The sequence below is a fragment of the Castor canadensis genome, chromosome 12 (assembly GCF_047511655.1).
Source record: "Castor canadensis chromosome 12, mCasCan1.hap1v2, whole genome shotgun sequence".
Lineage (NCBI taxonomy): Eukaryota > Metazoa > Chordata > Mammalia > Rodentia > Castoridae > Castor > Castor canadensis.
The window spans coordinates 20,400,855-20,416,479 of record NC_133397.1 but is presented as its reverse complement, the minus strand read 5'-3'; the positions used below and the strand labels follow the sequence as shown (position 1 = coordinate 20,416,479).

Sequence of the window (15,625 nt, the reverse complement as noted above, 5' to 3'; positions counted from 1 at the left end):
CAGGAACTTGTATTACCACTTCAGCCATGTACCCAGCCTTGTATTTTGTTTTTGAAAAGTGATCTTGCTGACTTTATCCAGGCTTTCCTCAAACTCATGATTCTGCCTCTGCCTCCAGAGTAGCAGGGATTACAGCTGTGAGGCACCACACCTGGAGGAATACACATTCTTCTCAACAGACCACAGAACTTTCTCCAAAATAGATCACATTTAAGCCATAAAGCACATCTTAAACACAAAAAAATCCAAATGATTTATCAGATCATAATAAAAAAATAGAAATAGCAAAAGAAACTATAGAAACCATTCAAGCGCACAAAAACTGAACATTGCTTTTTTTTTTTCCAGAAATACACTTTTGAGTATCAGTGGGTCAATGAAAAAAAGTTGAAATTTAAAAATTTCTAGAATCAAATGAAAATGAAAACATAAAAACATAATTACTAGAACCTTTGGGATACAGTGAAGGCAGTTCTAAAAGGAACCTTTATAGCTATGCATGACAACATTAAAAAAACAAAACCAAAACCAAAACAAAACAAAACAGAGGGATGGTGGAGTGGCTCAAATGGTAGTGATACTGGTGTTGTGAGTTCATGTCTTGGCATGTCTTGGCTGGACCAGGAGTTAACAGCTAAAGCAAACACAAAGTTTATTGAAAGGATAACAAAGTACCCTGATGGGTGGGACTTAATGAAAAAGCTAAGCCAAAGAAAGGCTGAAGTCTAGGAAATGGTATAGGGCTTGGCCTGACTGAGACACTCCCTACTTCACTTTGAAGCTGCATCTATAATTGGCTGTCTGATTAACTTCTTGTTGAACTGACCATGTGGCTGCCCCACCAATCCTTATCAGACTGGACATTCCAAAAGGGTCTCAGTCTATCCTGCCCTTGGGACCTGTCATATACATTTTATGACTACTGTTTGTTATTTTGGTAAGGCTTTTTTGTGGGGGGGAAATGGAGAGGAGGGAAGAACTGAAGTTTGAACTCAGGGCCCCATACTTGCTAGGCAAGCACTCTACCACTTGAGCCATTCCATCAACCCAAAAGCAATGCACCATGCTGGCTCTTTTTTTTGGTGGTACTGGGTTTTGAACTCAGGGCCTTGCTCTTGTGAGGCAGGCACTACTTGAGCTACTCCACCAACCTGTTATTTTGGTGCAACTTCCCTTTCGCTATTTGGGAAAGTTTGCAGTATTACTTTATCTACCAGGTCTATTTTTTCATCTCTTTAGATGTTTATCTTTACAAATGCTTCTTTATCTCCCTTATCTATGATGAAGTTACTTTTGCCATCTGTTTCCTTTACATTTCCAGAGTAATTTCTGCTATTTTATTCCCTCTTACATTTGCTCCCCTCACAGTAGAGTGCCTGCCTAGCAAGCATGAGGCCCTGAATTCAAACCCCATTAGTGAAAAGAAAAAAAGAAAAGAAAAGAAAACCAAAATAAAATTAAGACATCCAAAGGGGGATATTACAACAGATATCACTGAATTCCAGAGTATCGTTTGGGAATATTTTAAAAATTTATTTTCCAATAAACTGGAACGTCTAAAAGAAATGGACGAATTTCTAGACATATGACCTACAAACAAGAGGATATAAACGAACTTAAGTCTATCATGAGCAATGATGAAGCAGTAATAGTCTTCCAATAAAGCAAATCCCAGAAAATGAAACAATCCGCTATTGAATTGTTCCAGACCTTTAAAGAACACCACCAATACTCTATAAACTATTCCATAAAATAGAAAGGGAAGGAACACATTTTTTTTATTTTTGGTGGCACTGGGTTTGAACTCAGGGCTTTACATTTGCTAGGCAGCCTTTTTATGTGTTATTTTCAAGATAGGGTCTCTCCTGGGCTTGCTTGGAACCAAAAATCCTCCTGATCTCTGCCTGAGTAGCTAGGATTATAGGTGTGAGTCATAGGCACCCAACGACACTTTCAAATTTATTCTACAGAGTATTAGTTTAACAAAATCAGATTAAGGATATAATAAAAAGAACTATCAATAAATTTCCTTGATGAATATTCCTCAAGAAAATGATTGATGCTGGCTGCCAGTGGCTCACATCAGTAATCCTAGCTTTGCAGGAGGCAGAGATCAGGAGGAATGAGGTTTAAAGCCAGCCCAGGCAAAAATAGTTCTTGAGATCCTCTCTTGAAAAAACCCTTCACAAAAAAAGGCTGGTGGAGTGGCTCAAGGTGTAGGCCCTGAGTTCAAATCCCAGAACCAAAAAAAAAAAAAAAAAGAGAGAAGAAAATGCTTGAAAATTGAACATACACTATGATCAAGTTGGTTTCATGCTAGGGATGTAAGGATGGTTTAACCTATGTAAATCAATTCAAATAAATAACCTAATGATGCATCTCAACCTCTTAGAAAAATAAGAATAAGCTCAACATAAAAGCAGTAGACAAAAAGAAATAATAAAGATGAGGGCAGATTAAGGAAGTGGAGTAGAGTGTCTGCCTAGCAAGGGTGACACCCTGAGTTCAAGCCCCAGTACTGTACCCTCCCACACCCCCCCAAAAAAAAAGAAACTAAGGAAATGGAGACTAAAAGAACAATGCAAAGAACCAATGAAGCAAAAGGTTGGGTTTTTTAAAAAGATAAAGTTGATAAACCTTAGTCAAACTAACCAAAAGAAAGAGGGAGAGGACTCAAATTAATAGAATTAGAGATGAGAAAGAGGACAACACAACAAATACCAAAGAAATCCAGAGTCATTAGGGAATATTTCAAAAGTCTTTAATAGACTTGAAAAATCTAGAAATAGATAAATTTCTAGATGCGTATGACCTACCAAAATTGGGCCCAGAGACTATTAACCACTTAAATGCACCTATAACAAATAATGAAACAGAAGCAGAAACAGTCTCCCAACAAAGAAAAGCCTAGAAATGGATGTTCGCTGCTGAATTCAACAAAACTTTTAAAGAAAAACTAACACCAATGTGCCTCAAACTAATTCATAAAATAGAAAAAGGGAGGAAGTGGCACAATGTATACACATGTAAGTAAATGCAAAAACAATAAAATAAAAGGAAAAAAGAAAAAGTCAGATTTTTCAGAAATAAAAAATAAACACATCAATGTTTTATTAAAAAAAAAAAAAAAGAGAGAAAGGGAAGGAAAGCTACCAAACTCATTCTATGAAGTCAGTATTGTACTGATAGCAAAACCAGATAAGCACACAACAAAAAAAATTATAGGCCAATTTTCTTGATGAAACAGATGCAAAAATTCTCAGCAAGATACGTGCAAACAGAATTCAACAACACACTGAAAAGACCATGCATACGTTTTTTGAGGGGGGAGGGGGGTGTCTGAACTCAGGGCCTCACACTTGGTAGGCAGGCACTCTACCTCTTGAGCCACTCCCCATTTTTGTGTTGGTATTTTTGAAATAGGGTCTTGGGAACTACTTGTCTGGGTTGGCTTCAATCCTTGATCCTCCTGATCTCTGCCTCCTGAGTAGCCAGGATTACAGGCGTGAGCCACCAGTGCCTAGTTCTGAAGAGATTTTGGGGACTTTTGGAGATGGACTAAATGCATTTTGCACTTTGAGATGGCCATGGAACTGTGGAGATCAGGGATGTAATATTATGGAAAAAATAATATGGATTGTCCCCCTATAAGTTCCTATGTTGTACATGTGGTTCCCCAGCTAGTGGCACTATTTTGGAAGGTTCTGGAAATGTTAGGGGGTCAGGCGTAGCTGCAGGCAGTCACAGGGGTTATGCCTTTGAAAGTTATACCTGGTCCCTGGTCCTTCCCCTTTCTCTGCTTCCTTTCTCCCATAAAGTAAAGAACATCTTCCACCACATTCTACTCCAACACCACGATATTTTACTCTAGTGCATGTGTGTACAAGCAACCTTGGATTGAACCATGTGAAACCATAAGCCAAAATATATCTTTTGTCCCTTCTCTCAAGTGCTTTGGTCACAGTGATAATAAAACTGCTAACACATAACGGAACAGACAATTCTCAGATGAAAAAGTATAAATGGCCAATAAAACGCATGAAAAAATGCTCAACATGTTTAGCTATCAGGAAAATGCAAATCAAAACTATGTTGAAGCTGGGCATGTATGCCTCACACCTATAATCTTAGCTACATGGGAGGTTGAGATCAGGAGGACTGAGGTTCAAGGCCAGCCCAGGCAAATAGTTCATGAGCCCCATCTCCAAAATAATCAGGGCAAAATGGATTAAAGGTATGGCTCAACTGGTAGAGTGCCTGCTTTGTCAATGTGGGGCCCTCAGTTCAAACCCTAAAAACTACCAAAAAACTACACTGGTTTCAGTTCCACCAAAACCAAAAACCAAAAAACTACATTGATATTCCATTTCACCCTGGTAAGAAAAGCTAATATCAAGGAAACAAAAAAACAAATGCTAGCCAGGATATAAGGATACACAGTTGCTGGGAATGTAAATTAGTTCAGCCACTACATAAATCAATAGGGAGGTGTTTCAAAAAGCTACAATAGAACCACCATATGATACAGCTATAACACTTTTAGGATATACTTGAAGGAATCAAAGTTCGCATACAATAGATACCTGTACACCAACACTTATCACAGAAGTATTCACAACAGCCAAGTTATGGAATCAGCCTAGGTACCCATCAATGGATGAATGAATAAATGGGCATATATACACAATGGAGGGTTATTGGGTCATGAAGATGAACTGGTGATCATAGCATTCAGCAAAGAAGAAGCAGACTCAGAAAGACAAATATCAGCCAGTGTATTGGTGCACCCATGTATTTCCAGCACTCGGGAAGCTGAGGCAGGAGAATCGTGATTTCTAGGCCAGCCTGAGCTACACAGCAAGACCTTGTCTCAAAACAGAAAACATCGTGTTTTCTCTCATATGTGGAATCTAGAACTTGAAAAAAAAAAAAAAAGACAAGAATATAGAAGAGGGACTAGTTTGTAGAAGAGGAAGAAAATGAAGGTAAACTGGCGGTAAACAAGATTAAAATTCACTATATACATGTTTGAAAATGTCATAATGAAAAGTTGCAGGGTGGGGTTGTGTGATTCAAGTAGTAGAGCGCCTGACTAGCAAGTGTGGCACCTAAGTCCCCACACCTGAAAAAAAAGAAAAAGTCATAATGGAACCTATTATTTTATAAAATACATGCTAGTTAAAAAATTTAAAAAGCATCGGGCAGCAGTGGCCCATGCCTATAATCCTAGCTATTTAGGAGGCTGAGATGTGTGTGTGGGGGAACAGGGGTTCAATGAGAGACCCCATTTCCAAAATAACCAAAGCAAAATGGACTGGAGGTGTGGCTTAAGCAGTATAGCACCTGCTTTGCAAGCAAGCAGTCCTGAGTTCAAATCTTAGTCCCAAGAAAAACAAAATTTAAAAAGCCAACCCCATAAACTTAAAAATAAAAAGTAAGAAAACAACAACAAAAAACTGGGAAAAGTGATTATAGGAGAAGAGGGGGAGGAGTTGGACCAAATAATGTATACACGAGTAAATGTAAAAACAATAAAATTTTTTTAAAAAGTGTTCATCGTAAGGTTGCAGGATACAAGGGTAATATGAACAACTATTTGCAACTTTATATTCCATCTCTCATTTTCTACTGTCATATTTTTCCTTCCTTGACACTAACATTTTATGATACAAATATTAATATTCCTATTAATTATCTGGAAGCCAGATTACAAAGTTGTATGGCTAAGTAAATAGTCTTAAAGTCTCAGGCATTTCTGTAATAATTAAAGTATATTAACTTCAGGTAAGGAACTTTTCTTTTAAATTATAAGAACAATTAACATTTAACCTCTTAATTTTTTTTTTAATTGTAACTGGGGCTTGAACTCAGGGCCTAACCTCTTAAATTTTTAAGCAACAATTGTGGAATTTATTTGTCTTGTTTAAATGAAATTTATGTTCACTGATGAGCAATGAAAGCATCATATTCTTTAATTGCGGAGTTTATGGTATATGAATTATAACTCAATAAATCCACTTAAAAGCATATCTTTTGTAAGCTAATTTTACTCTTTCAAATCAGCTATTTAATTTGTCTGTGTGCAGAAGAGTTAGCATAGCAGTCCCAACTGATATCCTTTCAACTTTGGCCCTGGGCTGGTATCTATGAACTTGGATTTCAGGAGGGTTTCAATCACTCTAATTTGTTTGTTTTTTTTTTTAATTTTCATTTTATTCATATGTGCATACGTTGTTTGGGTCATTTCTCCCCCTCTTCCCCCCGCCCCCTCCCTCACAACCCCCACTACCTGCCTTACCCCCCCTTACCCCTCACTACCAAGCAAAAACTATTCTGCCCTTGTCTCTAATTTTGTTGAAGAGAGAGTATAAGCAATAATAGGAAGGACCAAGGGTTTTTGCTGGTTGAGATAAGGATAGCTATACATTGTCAATCACTCTAATTTCTAAGAGTGGATAACTACACCTACACTGTTTGTGTAAACAATATGGCTTGTACTGCACTCCAATTTTCCTTATGAGATGCTGGAGCCTTAGTATGTGACTAGGTTTCTATAAAAACTCTAGGCTCAGCCAGGCACTGGAGCTCATGTCTGTAATCAAAACTACTTGGGAGGCTCAGATTGAGAGGATCAAAGTTTGCAGTCACCACAGGCAAACAGTTCTTAAGATTCTGGAGGCGTGACTCAAGTGCTACAGCCCCTGCTTTGCAAGGGCAAGGCCTTGAGTTCAAATCCCAATCACACCAAAGGGGGTTAAAAAAAAAAACCAAAAAACCTCTTGCTGGTGGCTCAAGCCTGTAATCCTAGCATCCAGGAGGCATGCTCTTTATCCTTTTGTTGATTTTGCTTTGTAACTGTCTCTGGAATACACATAACCATAAGTAAGACTATATGCTTAATTTTGTGAATGCTCCCAACAAACCATCAGATCTGGGGTAGTCTTGATGACTGCTGACACAATCTCACAACTATATCCTTAGTATCACATTTATGTAAATGAAAAAAATAACAAGTGAATAATGCAAGTGAAAAATAAACAATTATTGTTTGGTCTAAAGATGTTTACAGGCAATAAGTATGAAGTATGTACTTTTCTGTTTCCTTAAATGGATTGTAAATAAAGAAATTCACCTCCTCAAGTGTTTGGTTTCATTTTTAATGGTAGTACTTGGGACTAAACTCAGGGCCTCATACTTGCTAGGCAGGCACTCTACCCCTTGAGCCACGCATCCAGTCCTAGTTCCCCAAATTTTTAATGAGCATAATACAAAAATAAATGTTTCATCTGTAGGTCTCTCAAGAGTGAAATTTTAAAAATTTTACCTCAGAAAAGTGAAAATAAAATATCCTCTATTATCAAGAACCACAGACTTTGCACCTACCATTTACAGAGTATCCAATCAGAGCTAGTATTATGGTATATGCTTTATACATATGTAATTACTATGTAATTCTCACAAAAACCTTCCAAGTACTTATATCCTGATTTTATATATGAGATATTGAAGTTCAAAGAATCTACCTAAGTTGCCCAGAGGCCAGAAGGGATTCAAACCTAGGTTAATCTGACTCCAAAGCCATTATATTTCCACTGTAACTTTAAGAGTATAAAACAAAGGCAGGGCGCTTGTGTTTCACATCTAATCCTAGCTACTCCAGAGGCAGAAATCAGGAGGTTTGCAGTTGGAAGCTGAGACCCTATCTTGATAATACCCATCACAAAAAAATGGGCTTATGGAATGGCTCAAGTCGTAGAGTACCTGCCTAGCAAGCCTGAGGTCCTGATTTCAAACCCCAGTACCAAAAAGGGCATAAACCAAGAGGCTAATGAGGTAAATAGTTAATTAAACTTCTCACCTGACAAAGTAATGTTTGAAGAGAGAAATTTAATACTTTCATTAATAAAAAAAGATTTGATAACGTCACCATCTGTTCAATACATCTATTGTACTTCAAAATATATTACTATTAGGTATTTACTAAGGCAGCCATACATACTTCACTATCTTTGCCAATAACATACAATAATATAGAGGAAGACAATAACAAAGGCATTAATAAGGAAATTCATTGTTTGAACTAACTTACCATTCTTCTTTTGTACTTTCAAGATTATCTACTTCTTTCATTCTCTTTGTGCTACTGTAAAAGTAAAAAGAAATAAGCTAAAGTTCTCATTTTATACTTAAAAATTCATCTGTCTGTATATATCAATATGCTTTAACACTACATTATAGCCCTAAAGTAGCACTGAAAGCAACTTATGAACAAGTGATCAAATTCAAGTATCATTTTTATTACAAAATAAAGCCAAATGAAAAAGTTTAAAAAAAGTTTCACAGTGGTTCCTGTAACTGTCAAGATAGCACCCCCCATCCCTGAATAAAGTCTTCCTCCTTTTTTTTTTTTTTGGTTTTGAACTCAGAGCCTTATGAGTGATAAGGCTTATGAGGGCAGTGCCCTCAGTCTTTCTTCTTCTTCTTATTTTTGGTAGTGGTGCTAAAGATGGAACTCAGGACATGGTGTATTCTAGGCAATTGCCCCACCATTGAGCTATGTATCCAGCAGAATAAAGTCTTCTTTACCATGTCTTAGACAGTGTCATTTGAATATATTTTTACGTTAGCAGAACTTTGAAGAAACGTAAATATTTTATATACTTATAAAAGAAAATATTTAATACTGAAGATAAAAATGAAAGAAATGAAACTGAATTGACAACCTAGTTGGTGGTAAAAATCACACAGAAAGAAATTATATAAAGTAAATTTTTTTCTACTTTTTTTTTTTTTTTTTTGGTGGAACTGGGGTTTGAACTCAGGGCCTCACACTAGCTAGGCAGGTGCTCTATCACTTGAGCTACTCTGCATACCCTGTTTTGTGTTGGATATTTTCCAGATAGAGTCTCAGAAACTATTTGCCCAGCACTGGCTTCCAACCATGATCTTCCTGATCTCTGCCTCCAGAGTAGCTAGGATTACAGGCGTAAGACACTGGTTTCAGGCAATAAAGTAAATTTAAAACACAGTAGTGCTGAGCACTGGTGGCTCAAGCCTGTAATCCTAGCTACTCCAGAGGCAGAAATCAGGAGGACTGAGGTTCAAAGCCAGCCTGGGCAAATACGCATGACTTTATCTGAAAAAAATCCATCACAAAAATAGGGCTGGTGGAGTGGCTCAAGGTGTAGGCCCCGAGTTCAAGCTCCAGCACTGCAAAAGGGGGGAAAAAAAAAAAGCACTGTAGTTTAGGGCTGAGGGTGTGGAGGGTGCAGCTTAGCAGTAGAGGCTTGCCTAATATGTGCAAGTCTGAGTTCTTTCCCTAGACCAGAAAAAGCAAAAGAGCAAGCAAGGCACCAGTGGCTCACACCTCTAATCCTAGTTACCTGGGAAGTGGAGATCAGAGGATCACAGTTTGAGGTCATCTTGGGCAAATAATTCAGGAGACCCCCATCTCCAAAATAACTAGAACATGGCTGGTGGAATGGCTCAAGTGGAGGAGCACCTGCCTAGCAAGCACATAAGGCCCCGAGTTCAGACCCTAGTACCATCAAAAAAAAAAAATTTCCATATCCAAAATGGACTAGAGGTGTGGCTCTAGATCATCTGTTTTGCAAGTGTGAAGCCCTGAGTTCAAACCCCAATCTCACACACACACAAAAAAAAAAAGAAAAAGAAAAAAGGAGGAAAAAACCAACCCCCCCCCCCGCAATCTGTATAGTCTAGTGTGATGAATGCACCCTAAGGGGTAAAACACAGCTACTAGTAACATATTATTAGTAATAACAAATTATTATTGTGTTTATGAACCTATAGTATAATGATAAACCAGTTGCCCTCAACCAGGAAGCAACTGTACCCCTCAGTTAACATGGATATAGTTGAAGACATTTTTGGTTGTTACAACTTGGGGAAAGAATGGTATTCTTCCCACGAGAAAAAATTATTTTGCCCAAAGTCAACAACACTAAACTGAGAAACCCTGGGATAAAGCAAAGAAGTCATTATGACTATTGCTGCCAATGGCTCATGCCTGTAATGCTAACTACTCAGGAGGCAGAGATCAGGATTGCAATTCAAGGCCAACCCTGTGCAAAAATGTTCTCCAGACCCCATCTCAACAAGTAGCTGAGTGCAATGGTACATGCCTGTCATCCCAGCTATACAGGAGGCTGCAACTGCAGTTCCAGGCCAGCCCAGGCAAAAAGTTCATGGGACCCCATCTCAACAGAAAATGCTATATATTTTCTGTTGCATGTCTGTCATCTAGCTACTGTGGGAAGTATAAATAGGAGGATCTGTAGTCCAGACTGGCCAGGCAAAAGGTGAGACCTTATCTTAAAAATAACCAAAGCAAACAGGGCTGTAACCATGGTTTAAGCAACAAAGCACCTGCCTAGCAAAGATGAAGCCCTTAGTTCAACCTCCCACCATACATAAAAAGCTATTTTACCACAGTAAGAGTAAAGGGATATATAAAAATCAAAGAAGTCAAGTAAAATTCCTGTAAATTTTATTATTTTTATTTTATTATTGTTTTGTGTGATACTAACATTCGAACTCACGACTCCATGCTTTGTTAGGCAGGTGCTCTACCACTTGAGCCACTCTGCCAGCCCTTTTTTGTGTTGGGTATTTTCAAGATAGGGTCTGTGAATTATTTGCCTGGGCTGGCTTCTAACCAAGATCCTCCTGATCTCTGCCTCCTGAGTAGCTAGGGTTACAGGCATGAGCCACCAGCACCTGGCTAACCCTAAATTTTGAACGAGAAATGTCAGTCTGGGCAAATAACCAGAGACTCCCCTCAGCCCAATCTCCAAAATAACTAGAGCAAAATGGACTGCAGGCGTGGCCCAAGTGGTAGAGTGCCTGCCAAGGAAGTGTGAGGCCCTGAATTCAAACTCCAATACGGCTTAAAAAAAAGAAGTGATGAATTTATAACCAACTGTAAAAAGCACAACTAAAAAAGCATTATAAAACATCTGGCCTAGCCAGGTAATGGTAGCTCACACCTATAATCCCTAGCTACTCAGGAGGTAGAGATCAGGAAGATCTAGGTTTGAGAACAGCCTAGGCAAAATGTTCTCGAGACCCAACACAAAAAAGGGCTGGTGGAGTGGCTCAAATTGTGGTAGAGTGTCTGTCTAACAAGTGTGAGGCCCTGAGTTAAAACTTGAGTACTGAAAAAAACAAAACAAGTATCACCAAAAAAATCAAAAACAAAAAAAACACCAACATTTGATTCATGACTTGAAAGCAATTTAGTACAGAGAAATTTTAGTAAGATCGAAGTATTAATATGAAATCAAACAGACAATAGTTATAAACTACTTATTGCACAAAATTACCAAATTCTACTAAGCAAAAATTGTTGTTTTGTCTAAATCTGGGATATATGGAGTTACTAAACAGAGGAAAAAAAACTGATAAATTTTTTTTTTTTAAATCAATGACTTTTAAACTTTTTTTTTTTTTGTGGTACTGGGGCTTAAACTCAGGGCCTATACCTTAAGCCACTCCACCAGGCCCTTCGTGATGGGTTTTATCCATAGGGTCTCTAGAACTATTTGCCCCAGCTGGCTTTGAACTACGATCCTCTTGATCTCTGCCTGCTGAGTAGCTAGGATTACAGGTGTGAGCCACCAGCACCCAGCTTAAACATTTTTTTTTTAAAAAACTAAGATTTTATTTTTTTTTATTGTTTTATTACTCATATGTGCATACAATGCTTGGGTCATTTCTCCCCCCTGCCCCCACCCCCTCTGCCTCCTCTCCCCTCTCCCCCTCAATACCCGGCAGAAACTATTTTGCCCTTATCTCTAATTTTGTTGAAGAGAGAGTATAAGCAATAATAGGAAGGAACAAGTGTTTTTGCTAGTTGAGATAAGGATAACTATACAGGGAGTTGACTCACATTGATTTCCTGTGCATGTGTGTTACCTTCTAGGTTGATTCTTTTTGATTTAACCTTTTCTCTAGTTCCTGGTCCCCTCTTCCTATTGGCCTCAGTTGCTTAAAAAAACTAAGATTTAAAAAATATGAAACTGTTGGGCTTGAGACACGGCTCATGGGGTAGAGCATCTGCCAAGCAAGTGTGAAAATCCCTGAGTTCAAGTTCTGGTACTGCCACAAACAAACAACAAAAAAGTTAAGATACAACTGTAATGCTATATTTAATAAAATTATGAAAAATGATGATTAATTTTAATTCTTATCTAGACTTTTAAAGATGACTCCTAAACCAGACTGTAACCTCTATTTATATATACTTAAAACAATGTAGCTCTGTGATATTTTTTAGGAATATATTATTAGGTCATTGCAAAATATACGTGATATCAAGATCTATCAGCGTCCTCTACAGATTAAAACAAACACTACCTTAAAAAGGAAAAAAAAAAAATCATCACTCCCACAAAGTATTAAAAATAATTCAACTCTCAAATAACAGTATGTTTCTTAAATTTTCTCTGGAGAAAAAGCAAATGCAAAAAGCAAAAACCTCTACTTTAAAAAAATATAAATTTTGGCTGGGCATCATGGTACATATTTATACTTCCAGCATTTGGGAGGGTGAGCAAAGAGTATTAAGAGTTTGAGGTCAGCCTGGGCTATATAATACAGTGAAACTCTATGCAAAAAAAAAAAAAGAAAAAAAAAGAAAGAAAAGCCCCCAAAATACAAAATTTTTTTGGCAGCATCACTGGGTTTTGACTCATGCAGGCCTTTGCAGGCCTTCTTACCACTTGAGCTACTCACCAGCCTTTTTTTGTGAAGGGTTTTTTTCTTTTTCTTTTTGAAGACAGGATCTCCAGAAGAACTATATGCCCAGGGCTGGCTTCAAATTTTGATCTTCCTGATCTCTGCTTCCAGAGTAGCTAGGATTATCTCCATGAGCCACCCAGCACCCAGCCAAAAAAGACATTCATAATGGTGGGACTGGAGGGTGTATCACTTTCCCAGCATGCTCAAGGCCCTGGGTTCAATCCCAAGCACAGCAAATCTGACAGGACTTTCCTGCTGAAAACCATGCAATGGCAGGGCACAGTGGCTCTAGTTTATAATCCTAGCTACTCAGGAGGCAGAGGTCAGGCAGTTTGAGGCCAGAGTGGGCAAAAAGTTCTGAGCCACCCCATCTCAACAAATGGCTGAGCACAAATAGAGGGCAGTGTTCCAGGCTGCCCCAACTTAAAGGGAAACCCTATCTCATATATGACCAATGCAAAAAGGGTAAAGACTGGGGGCCTGATTCAAGTAGTAGTAGAGTGCAAGTGCAAGGCTATGAGTTCAATCCCCTAGTACAGCCCAAAACACAAAACAAAACCCTCCAATGACTTTCCATTGCTCTTAGGAGTTCCAAATCCTTTGGGTGATAGAGTTCTCTACATTTGAATGGTTTGAGAATTTGTCTATACAAGTTAAAAAAAAAGAAAAGAAAGCTGGCCAGGCATGGTGGTGAACGTCTATAATCTCATACTTGGGAGGCTGAAGCAGTCTGATCTTGAGTTCAAGACCAGGTTGGGCTACAGAGCAAGACCCTGACTCAAAAAAAAAAAAAAAAAAATTAGTTCAAATCCAATTCTTAACCTTGCTTTAAAAGCTCACATCTGTCAGGCCCTGAACTATTTTAACACACACTCCCCTTTTGCCTTCCACGCTCCTACTGTATGGCGTTCCTTATGTTCCTGAAATGGAGCCTCTGTAAAATCTATTTCCTTTAGCTGCACCCTTCTCTCCTTTAAGAGTCAATCTTCAGGCTGGCTGGGGGCATGGCTCAAGTGGTAAAGCACCTACTAGAAAGTGGAAGGCCCTGAGTTCAAGCACTGGTACCACCAGCAATTAAAAAAAAAAGTCAATCTTCACCAACTTCCCGGTAAAATCTCCGCTCAAAGATTACTTTCCTAGGAAAACCTTACCTGATTTCCTCATATGGTAATAGGTCCCCTTAGAGTCTCTCACACTTTACAGTCTTCCTTTTTAGCTTCTATCTTGGTTTACTGACATTTATTTGTGTGACTAACTAAAGAGCTTTTCCCACGATAATCACGCTGTAATCGCACGTTATGGTACTTCGCTGTTGTAACAGTTTCCTATCCTTATTCTTCATTATCTCAAATTACGAACAAACGAACCTACACTAATCCTCACTGCTGACAAGTAAACTTATTACAGGGCACGTAGAAGAATGAAATGAGATCAAGAGAGTGAGCTGTGGGAGAGGGCGAAGAAGTCAACTTGGAGATGTCCAGCTACAACAGACAGGTGTATTTCTGGACTGCGCTTTTGCAGCGGTAGCCCCTGGACATGGAATCGTCTTGCCCGCCCCTGATTTGAAGTTTCTGGGCGCCCTCACCGAGACCCCCCAGTGACGCGCATTCACCGACTTGAGTTCGCGAGCCCAGCCGCCAGCGGGGTCGGGGCCCGAGCACCGCGCTCACCTGGGCAGGGCGGGAGCCCAGCCCCGGCCTCCGCCCGCCAGCACCCTTCCCCCACCGCAGACGCGCCGTCCGAAACCCGCAACCCCTGACCCACCCCGACACAGACGCCGCGGCCTGAGGCAGCGACCCACCGCCCGGCCGGCCGCGGAAACGGCCGTCCAAGCCCGCGGCCAGCGGCCTGACACTTTTGACCCTTCACCCAGCCGAACGCCGCGCGGCCCCAGGAAACTCGCCTCTGGACACGGCCTCGCGGCCTGGTCCTCAATGAGCTCAGGGACTGAGAGTCCGTAGTCGCCGCTAGTCTGGAGCCGGTCAGAGCCGCAGCACCACAGCCCCTAGACCCTTTTACGCTCCACCGAATCTGGCCCGCCTCCTTTAGTCTTTGCCCGGCGCCGAGCGTGCGCCTAGAACGGCGTCCGCGCAGCCCGGGGTATGCGCCGGTGGCGAGGCGGGCCTTCCCGGGGCGGGGCTTACAAGGGGCGGGTCTTCCCGGGGGCGGGTCTTGCAGGGGGCGGGGCTGTACGCCGCAGGTCAATGCTAGCGTCGGCGTTGCCAGTACTAATGGCGGCGGTCTGGGTCTCTTCGTGTGGGGCGGCGCTTGTTGCCTGCTTTCGGGCGCGGAAAATGCAGGCAGCTAGGGGTGGGCTCACCCGAAAATCCATCGTCTGCCTTCTTACCTGTGTACTTCTTCAGGCTCTGATTGAATCCGTGGAGAGATTTCCCTGCATTGTGACAGTGCCGAACTTCTGCGGCATGACGGTTAAAGAAGTCTCACCCCTACCCTCACCCCCACTCCTTTGTATTCCTGATTACTTCGAGGATCACCCTTCGCCATAGGCTTTAAATAGGGCTCCCGGATGTCCGTCTCATGACAACAGAGATCCTCCAAATTCCCATTCTTTTCCTCATTATAGGGTCAAAAAGACCAGCTGACCAGACTTAACCAAACTTTAGTTAAGCGTCTATTTTTCAAGACCGTAAACTTTGACCCACCCTCAGCCAGAGCCAGAAAACCACTCCACTGCCTTCTGCACCTGCGCAACCCACTTCCCCCACACCGGGGTCTTTCTAGCCTTGTTTACACCTCCTATAGAAGAAAATTCCTAATCTGCCTGGCCTTGGAGACAGATGCAGATCTCATGATTAGAGAATTAACCTTATTGCAATAGTGTCCCTTCCCTCTTTTTGGA

At 40.3% G+C, this 15,625-nt stretch overlaps 1 protein-coding gene across 4 annotated transcripts in view; it reads right to left on the bottom strand.

The window, feature by feature from the left end:
* Window positions 1-15,350, bottom strand: part of Ubxn2a (UBX domain protein 2A) — a 42,354-nt gene extending 27,004 nt beyond the window's left edge. For 2 of the 4 annotated variants that reach the window (XM_074049267.1, XM_074049270.1), the window contains exons 1-2: window positions 14,669-14,891; window positions 8,090-8,143 (exon numbers count right to left, since the gene is read on the bottom strand). In XM_074049267.1, coding sequence (XP_073905368.1) covers window positions 8,090-8,130 — 41 coding nt within the window. In that variant the 5' untranslated portion in view covers window positions 8,131-8,143; window positions 14,669-14,891. Of the gene's footprint in view, window positions 1-8,089; window positions 8,144-14,668; window positions 14,892-15,112 lie in introns of those variants that run through there. The other 2 variants (XM_074049269.1, XM_074049268.1) reach the window with 2 other exon arrangements.
* Window positions 15,351-15,625: the final 275 nt, after the last annotated feature.